The following is a 10,153-nucleotide window of genomic DNA, read 5'->3' as shown; positions in this document are numbered from 1 at the left end:
ACCACCCCCCAAAGTCCATTACCTCTTGTGCTATGCGCTGGTGAAGCCAAATGCTAGTTTGTCCCAGATACTGATTTGAGAAAAATACCTAATATAAGAAATAAAGAATAATAAAACATTTTTCTCTATTCTGTATATTCGTTGAAACATAATATTATTTTGCAAAAAAAAAATAAAAATAAATGAAAACACTTGAATTTTGTGGAGTCTAAGTAGAGTTTTAGGGGGATTTAGCCTTCATTCATTGGTCCACACCTGTGTTTTTCAACCAGGGTTGTCTCAGGTTAGTTTTACTGATACCAATGATCTTTTTGGCTATCTGTAAGGGTGACATTCCTCCCACTGGTCAGAAATGTACGAGGCATATTTCCAAGTGACCACCACACTAATGTACTGTGAGCCGTGGATTTAGTAATTATAGCAATAATTATAGTAATTCAGGCCTGATGGCCTGAAAGTTATTTCAAGGGTTCCTCCATGTTAAAAAGCTCGCCTCATTTTTAGGCCCAGCTGTAAATAGTCATTTAAATATATATATATATATATATATATATATATATATTGATTGATTGATGCTCTGGGTTTTCTCTCTCTTTCTCCTAAAATAGCTGTTCATAGAACACTAAAGGGTACAAAAAGTGCCTTTTGTGTTGAGAAATTAGATTAGGAACTGATCTAAGTTTGATTAGGGGCTTGGACAAGATTTTTGTTTATTTTATGCTATGACCTAATTTTACAAACTGCCCTTCATCGCAACTGTGTTTGCTGCCTTGTGTAATAGAACTTGTATGACAAATCTGCTTGGACTATAAGTCCCTGATCGGGCCATTTCCAGTTTAGCCAATCATGCAACTAAATTCAATGACAGGAACTCTGGCAAGGCAGACAGAACTCATTCAGTCATTGTGGAGCGTAACGTAGCCGGTGCTGAAATGTCTGATCGTAGAATCCTATTAAGCCATCACTGAATTCTGTAAATAGGATTTTAAAAAAATTAAAGATTTGTTTTCTCTTGTATAGTTTAGTATCCGGGCCAAATTCTTTTAAGCCCAATAAAGAGTTGGATTTTTAAAGGGTTTTGTAACTACTGTCATAGTACTCTGGCCTCAAAAAAACAGTGTGGGCCCTCCCTTATATAAAAAACGGGTAGCAATACTGTAAGACAGGAAGCAGCGGACCCCCTGCTGACCCCAAACAGTGGCAAGCGTCATCATTGGCGAAAACAGTCTAATGTGCATTTAACATGTTTTATAGTTTTAATTTACCTGTAAAAGCTTCCCTTGTGCAGACATTCAAAAGCCCCAAGTCTGGTGCCAAAATCATGAATGTGATGTCAACCCGTCACTCAAGTGACATTCCATTGTATCCTTTGCTCCTCCCCTAGAAGTTAACTAAAAAATTATGTAGGTAGGTGAAGGGGGCGGGGGGGCAGTAAATACAAAACAAAGGGGAACCATGTGTCTGATAAATATGTGGTTCAACTTCATTTCACATCTAAGTTGATAGATAGAGAACAGTTATATGGCTTAGAATATATAGCATTCTCTATCATATTAGGTGATAATATATTAGTGGAATACTCATAAAATAAGATCAGCGCGAAACGTCCATGGAATAGTAGGAGTGCAATGCTGGTTCTGCTGCCGCCCTTTTGATCAGTCTTGTTTGTCTGTGATAGAAAAGCCCCACATGCCTGTATTATGTATTGGCCATTGTTACATATGTGTCCTTATTCCTGATGAAGCAGACTATGCTCCGCAAAACGCGTAGAATGTTTTAGGAACATCTTTAGAGACTGCTTTCTACATAATAATGTAACTAAATCACCCATTTATGCTATTTGGATTTTAATGGTTATAAAAAAATTGTAATATTTTAATAAAACTGTCGATGTGATTATGTATGAAATATGTCCCATTCATTTTGTTCTTTCTTCCTGTAATCTTAATTAGGGGAGGTGGCATAGGTAAAAATTTTTATTTACCAGAAGGAACCATAGAGTTGTTATTTAGTGTAGTAATGTCACAGATCCCCGCAAAACCAGGTGATCTGCGCCCTTTTCTGTCACCCACCTTGCACTCCTCTCCAGCCAGCAGCAGCTCTGCCCAGGAATCCCATTCACTGTTTATTCCCTGGTGTGATTACCTCTTCACTTCAGAGGACCCAGATTTTCCACAGACCTCCATCTACTGGCAGAAGTGTGAACACCACCTAAACTATCTCAGCACCAGCATGCCCTCTGGTGGTGTGGTATGTCACATGCTGGATACATGGTTTCCTCTTGTCGCATGACTTGCCCTATATAAGGAAATGATGGGCAACAGGATGTTGACTGAAAAAAAACGTTTCTTGCAGGCTATGTTTCAAACTCCTAGTTAGTGCTTCCTGGTCCTGATTCTGACACTTTGGAATACCGACCCTGGCTCTGTCCTGACCATCTTCGATGGCCTCCTGTCTTGATTCGTCCAACTACGCTTCTGCCTTTCGCTCTTGTACTCTGCATTGGTCCTACCCAGCCAGCAGCCCCTGTTTGTTCGGGTGCCGCAACTTTGCCACCACCTCCTAAAGTCCATAACCCCTTTTAATATGCACTGGTGAAGCTGGAGGCTAGTGCCTTAGACTCTGTGCCCCGTTTGTGTCCCTGCAAAGTGGGCTGGAAACACTAAGGATCCACCACCCGCTTGTGTTCACTGTGACATTGTAACAAGTACCAGCATGCATTAAAAAAAAAAACAACTAAGACTTATCTGGCATAGATGTTCTATCTGACTTCTTAATGCCTCTTGTGCTATAGGGTAGATAAATACATACATCCTAGCTAATTAAACCAGGATGCAAAAAATGCATATGTGAACAAGTAGGAAACTTGATGATCATTGCTGGACTGATAGATCTGAAGCCAATTGTATATATTACACATTATATCTTGCAGGTAAAGCGCACAAGCCACTACAGTAGTGGTGAGGATACAAAAAAAAGGTGAAGATGGAAGCATGAGCCCAACTCAATTGAAATCCTAATTACATGCACCCCTATGAAAATGGTGTTGTGGTGAACCCCAACAGTAATGTGTTACTTAGTCCAGCTAAAGAGAGGACAATTGTGTACTTGACTAGTTAGGCATAAAAACAATGGCAAATAACAGTAAAGCCTAAAAGCACTACAGAATTATTATTACACAGTATTTATATAGCGCCATCATGATATGCAACGCTGTACAAAGTCCATAGTCATGTCACCAAGTGTCCCTCATAGGAGCTCACAATCTAATGTCCCTACCATAGTCATATGTCATTAATGTAGTCCAAGGTCAATATTAGGGGGAAGCCAATTAACCTCACTGCATGTTTTTGGGATGTAGGAGGAAACCCATGCAGACACGGGAAGAACCTACAAAGTTCATGCAGATAGTGTCCTGGCTTGGATTTGAACCTAGGACCTAGCGCTGCAAAGGCCAGAGTGCTAACCCCTGAGCCACGTGCTACCCCACTGGCAGGTGGATACAGAACTTGGACTTGCTACTGGACAAATCTTGCAATTGAAGATGTAAGATGGCACTTGGTCGCATCACAAACTCAACCTATCTATTCCCTCAGCCATCTGGACGACCCAGATTGGACTAAAGATTCCGTCTTTGGTGAACTGATATTTTCTCTGTCTAGTCATACTCAGGTGAAAAGAATAGGGTCAATATTTTAGTGAATCACTACTATGAATCTAGGGACCAATACTGCCACAAACATCAGAGGAACCTATGATAATTGCCAAACCTCCAAGCACAAATGTAGATTGTGTGTACGTTGTTTACTATACGGTGATGAGACATTGAAATAGATCTGGTGCTAAAATACTGCAATCGATGAAACATCTGTCACTACAACAGTGGTTCCAAACATTGCTTATTGTAAATCTTCACATTGACTTGAATTAGGAACTCGGCTTTTGACAAACATGACTTCTATATACTAATGGATGAAACATGCAAGTATTTATGTTTAGGCTTTGGAAGAAGGCAATTAAAGAATTCTGCAAACACCTCCAGCTCTAGCATATGAAGGACATAACTTTTAGCAATGACACACTCAGTTTGTTTCTTTGCCTGTCGTGGTCTGAATATTCTGTAGTGGCCCAAAGACATTAGATTGTCTCTTGATCTTACCAAAAGTGGGTGGATTAGGCCATTAAGATCTAGTAGCTTGAGGCACCTGTAACCTAGCACTTTTGTTGCTTTCCTGTTTTCCCTCATTCCTCCATTGATGTTACCATGCATGTATAGCCAAAACTTTTTGCTTAGTTGTTTTAATCGCATAACAAAAATTTGAGTCCTTAATCTCTGTACTATATCCCTACTAACCATAAACCAAAATCCAAAGTGTCACAGATCCCTGCAGGTCCAAGGGATCTATGCCTCTGTCAGTGCCATCCACCTTTCACTCACCTGCTGCCAGCACCAGCTCTGCTAAGGTATCATCTCCTCAGCTCACTTCCTGGTCTAGGTCATGTGACTCCCAGTCAGCTGCTCCATTACCTCAGAGGACTAGGGAGTTTCGCAGACGCGCTCCCTCTGCTGGTGGAGATGTAAACACCACCAAACTCTAGTCTCCTGGACCCCATCTGGTGGTAGGATAGGATGCAGCAGGTCACATGGCTCCACTCATCACAGACCCTGACCTTAAAAGGAAGTGAAGGGCAACAGGAAGTTGCTTAATTAAGGTGTTCCTTTGGCTCTGCTTCCAGGTTCCTGTTTGTTTAGTCTCTTGCCCCTGAATATTTGCGTACCACCCTCGGTTTAACCTTGACTACTCCTGATCGCTACCTGCCCTGACTTCTAGCTTGCCTGACTACTCTCTGCTTCTCGCTCTGGTACCACGTCCCATTTCTGTCTGTCAGCAGTCACCCGCCTCGGCCTGCCCGGGGGCCGCAACGTGGCAGTTGCCCGCAGCACAACATCCTCACCTCCAGAGGCTCTGCTGAAGACCCGGGTCCTGCTTAGACTCTGCGCCCTGTGCAAGTCTCTACCCACTGAGCTGGAGACACAGAGGGTCTACCATCCTGCCTTGCAGAACTGTGAAACAAAGCATGGGACTTTTAAGGTAAAAATATTAAAACAATTTACACTTAAAGCAACAAATGATAAAATTCACAAAAAAACAACCACAATGTTTTATTATATAGCCATAATGCTGCAATCATATTACTTATTAACAATTGATGTTACTCAATGCGTTTCGCTTATTTTGCTTCATTAGCAGAAACACCATTTTTTGACTACAACAGACAAATTCCTTTATTTTAACAAAGTTACAAAATATATGTGGCAAAAATATCAAAAATAATAACAAATATAAGCTCAAATACTTTATCATTCACTGTCCAGTTGTGGTCACAATCCTGTGGACATATCAGCATCATAGAGAGGAAGGCCAAAGGATCGCTGCATTCACAGAAGCCCTCATCTTCACCAATGGCCTCACGGAGGATTTTCATGATGATGGGCGATCCTCTTTAGTCATTCGATGATATAACCCCTGCGTGTGCACCTTAGCCTAGAGTCACTAGAAGGGGAACAAAATGCAGCAAAGGGATGGAGTGGAATGTATGAGTTACATGTGGGCTGTTTTATGTTCCAAAACATTGACATTTTTGTTTAGCCAGTCCTATGGGGTTTTTACAGCCTGCCAGACAACATAGCCAACCTACTGATCTGACTTTTGTCCACTGCAGTTAGAGAAATATAGCCCGGTCTCCTCTACTTCCTCAAGCGACTGGAAAATAGAAGATCACTGATGGAACAATAAAGAAGCAGCGCACTGATTAGCTTACTTTCCCTCTCTTGCTGTCACCATGTTACTCGTAATTATGTACATTTAGCACACCTGTAGTTTTTCCCTATATTCTTCCAAAAGTTTCTCTATAAGTGATTACAAGTCAATACCAAGCTAAAATTAGGTATTCACATTAACTTTATTTATAAATACATTTTATCAGTTTTTAACAAGCATGTAACTCTATTCTTTACTTTCAATTAGACTTCATTTTTCCAAATGTCAGATAATAAATTCACTCACCCATTTGTCTATAAACCATATCCAGGTTAAGGCATCACATTCCACAAACTATAAAAAGGATGTGCTCATTTTAGATATTTTAAAAGAAACTTTCAACACACAGCAAAACACATTTAATAATTATATGAAGTGGGAAACAGTTTACTTGCATTTTACACTTGAGGATAATTATGGTAAAAATCCTCATAGGTATGAATTACAAATAATACTTGAACACAGAATTATATATATTAGTCACCATTGAGCCTTTTGCTGCAATTGCTAATGTGCACTTTGTGTTGCTGCAGGATGATTTGTTTTCTTCATCACATATCAGTAAGGTAATGAGACTGGGTTATAATATAATATTATATAATATGCATTTAAATCATTTATATTATTGAAAATTTCAAAATAAACAATGAAGAATATTGATTCTGTGTTTAACAAACTTATTAGCTCTTTATATTATTCCTCTAATTTGCAATAAATGTGAGAATTATTTGTAAAATTTATATTCTGTAATAATTTACTAAATATAAAAACAGTTGAAAACAGTGGTAAGTGGCTACCTCCTCTCTAGTAATGAACCTTATGCCAACCCCTCGGGTACATAGAAATTAAAAAAGTGTGCTCAGGTATAGTAATTACCGTTGAGGGAGTTTAGTTGCTAATTAAAACAAAGAATGTTTTATTATGGAAAAAAAGTGCATAGGAGCATTTAGATATTCATACATATCAAACAGTGGATGGTAGTGTCAAGTACTTGGTACAGGTAAGAATTCATTATCTACATTAATCAGGTAAAGATATGGTTTCAGCTTCAAAATGGAGACTAAGTGTGTCACATGAATAGGATGATGCAAAACAATGTCCGTGCTAAAAGATAGACTGGAATTTTCTGGAGAGGCCTAATGAAGATCTAAGTTGCAATCCAGGCCAGGCAAACCCAAGGGCATAACCAGTGGTCCAGATGCCTGAAGGAAACCAGGGGCGAGTTGTCTGGCAGAGATTTAAATTCAAACCACACTGTCTAAGTCAAGCTGTCTGTCAAAGATCAGCCAACTATGGAAAACAGGTATAACCTGGAGAAACTTTAAATCTATTTTCAGAGTCTTAAAAAGGACAATTTAAGTCAAAGTCACTAAAACTATCGAAATGTTTGGGTGTATGGGATAACAATGCATGGAAACATCAGGAAAACATAAAACCATAAAGCACAAGAAAAAATACCCAGGCTTTAAGCCTTAGAAGGTATGAGTAGTAACCAAATAGCTATCTGAAGTAATAAATTGTTGTATAAACAAAGCAAATGGGCAAATTTAACCAGCCTAATACTCCCCCACTGACTTTAGCAGCAATGCCTAGCTGTCAAAATGACAGCCAAGACTTGCTGCTCAATGGCAATCATTAGATCGTTCTGTTCTACAATTGTTATCATTATATCTTCCTGTGCTAAAAAATTGAAAGCAGCCACTTCTGTCTATAAACACTGACCAAAAAGTCTGTTTTTGATAATGGTGGATAGAACTATCCACCATTATCAAAAACAGACTTTTTGGTCAGTGTTTATAGACAGAAATGGCTGCTTTCAATTGTAGCACAGAAAGATCTAATGATAACGAGACTTTCAAATTATCCTGGTAGATCCTTAATATTGTGTATGGCTAATTCACTTTCACATTTACAACCTCAACAATTTACTTGGTTTTGGGTTTAAAATGTACTGTCTACTTGTTTTGTTTTGGTTTTTGTCTTTTATGATTTTAGTTATTATTTTATTACCTGTTGTATTGCTTTGAAAATTCTTAATGTCTGTCGGCCATCTCATAATGGATGTCTGATAGATTTCTGAAACTTAACCTGGATAAAACAGAACAACCCCCCATCTTCTACTGACATATTTGTACCTGGTAATAACACTGTTATTCATCCATCCCCTCAGGCACGTGTGTCTCCTTCATCCCGCATATCCAAAGCATTTCTAAGTCCTGTCACTTTCCCCTGCACAACGCTCTTATCATCTCTCGTCTGGACTACTGTAACCTCCTCCTCTCTGGTATTCCACTAACATGACTCTCTCTACAATCTATTATGAATGTTGAAGCCAGACCCATCTATCCTTCCCATTCGTCTTCTGATGCCTCTCTCTCTAGTTTTATTTATTGGCTTCCATTTCACCTTAGAATCATATTCAAGCTCCGGTGCTTTGCCTTCAAATCCCTCCACAGTTTTTGGCCCACTTACCTTTCTGTTCTGATAGAAAAATCCCCCCCCCCCCGAGCGACTCACATTTAAATTAGCACCCATGTTTTCAAACTCCTCTACCCACCTTCTTCTGTCTTTTAAACCCTCATTACTCTCCCACCATTCCTTATCGCCCTTATTGCTCTTTTTTTTTTTTGCTCTTGGATTGTAAGCTCTTCTGGGCAGGGTCCTCCTTTTCTTCTGTGTCATTATTTGTTTTTGTCTGTCACTTGCAACCACTATTTAATATAAGGAGCTGTGTAATTTGCTGGCGTTATATAAATACTGTTTCTTAATAATAATAATTTTAGAAATGTTTATGTGAATTCACATTAACAAACCATTCATACCTACTTTCTTCTAGTCAGCTGAAAACATGGAAAACATGACATCATTCAAAGAATTCCATATCTTGGCACTTTCAAATAAATGGGATAAGAATGGATACTCTGTTTTCTTTTTCTTGATATACTTCATTGGTATAGTGCTGAATCTAGTATTGGTTATTGTCATATATACTGATGTTCACCTTCATATGCCCATGTACCTTTTTCTGTGTCATTTGTCCTTTGTTGACATTTGTTATACAACCACAACAATTCCGAAACTCTTGGACATATTACTTTCTGGAAATAACACAGTATCCTTTGCACAATGTTTTTCCCAAATGTTCTTTTATTTTTGGGGTGCCTGTGTTGAAGTTAATCTACTCCTAGCCATGGCCTATGACCGGTACGTCGCCATATGTAAGCCTTTGCGTTACATGGAGATTTTAAGTAAAAGACATTGTGTCCTACTCATGGTGGCCATATGGGTAATTGCATTTTTAAACGCCTTGATCGTAACAATTTCTGCATCATACACACCCTTGTGTCACTCTGCCACTATTAAACAGTTTTACTGTGACTTTAAGGCAGTCATTAAATTATCTTGTCCCGGTAACTTGTTTCTGTTTGTCATATTTACTGAAATGATTCTTTTTGGATTTTGCCCATTTGCCTGCAGTTTAGCGTCTTACGTCAAAGTTTTCAATGTCATCTTGGCCATGACATCCAGGGATGGAAGGAGAAAAGCTTTCTCCACTTGCTCATCCCATATCATGGTCCTCAGTATTTTCTATGGTACATCTGTCCTTGTGTACATGATTCCTCCATCGGTCAACTTAGAAGTCTTAGAAAGGTTGTGTACCATTTTCTACACAGTTGTGACTCCCATGTTAAACCCTTTGCTGTATAGTTTACGAAACAAAGATGTCAAACGAGCTTTGATACGAATAATAAATAAATGTTGGTGACGTGTGTACAGATATGATTTTGAACTCTTCCTCATAAGTACGAATATAAAGTAGTATTCATTCAAACTTGTTGATTCCTTTACACCTGTTACAGGTAAAATAACACAATACCATATAAAATGGGTAAAAACAACTTAAAGATTTGCTAGACTATCCTTTTGAGATTTGTAACTCACAAAGGCCATAGAATGGATGTTGGGTTCCTGTGCATGGCAATATTTTTCAGATTTTGTGTCTAATGAGGTGGCTCATGGGTTAGCACTCTGGCCTTTGCAGTGCTGGGTCCCAGGTTCAAATCTTGGCCAGGACATTATCTGCATGGAGTTTGCACATTTTCCCTGTGTTTGCATTGGTTTCCACCGGGTACTCCGGTTTCCACCCACATTACAGCAACATGCAGTTAGGTTAATTGGCTTACCCCAAAGAATTTACATTTTTTTGTAGTAAAAAGATATGACTATGGTAGGGACATTAGATTGTTAACCCATTTGAGTGACAGCTATTGACATGACTATGGACTTTGTAAAGTGTTGTGCATTTATATATATATATATAATAAATTGTC

The 10,153-nt window shown here is 38.8% G+C and overlaps 1 protein-coding gene across 1 annotated transcript; it reads left to right on the top strand.

Annotated features, from left to right (window-relative positions):
* Window positions 1–2,019: 2,019 nt before the first annotated feature.
* LOC140334721 (olfactory receptor 1C1-like) lies at window positions 2,020–9,588 on the top strand. The gene is made up of 4 exons (XM_072416960.1): window positions 2,020–2,250; window positions 2,933–2,960; window positions 4,894–5,093; window positions 8,659–9,588. Exons 1-4 carry the CDS (start codon window positions 2,020–2,022, stop codon window positions 9,586–9,588), a joined length of 1,389 nt encoding a protein of 462 aa, XP_072273061.1.
* Window positions 9,589–10,153: the final 565 nt, after the last annotated feature.

The sequence above is a fragment of the Pyxicephalus adspersus genome, chromosome 7 (assembly GCF_032062135.1).
Source record: "Pyxicephalus adspersus chromosome 7, UCB_Pads_2.0, whole genome shotgun sequence".
In the NCBI taxonomy this organism is placed as follows: domain Eukaryota; kingdom Metazoa; phylum Chordata; class Amphibia; order Anura; family Pyxicephalidae; genus Pyxicephalus; species Pyxicephalus adspersus.
The sequence above is the reverse complement of the archived record's forward strand: the minus strand, read 5'-3'. Positions and strand labels throughout refer to the sequence as shown.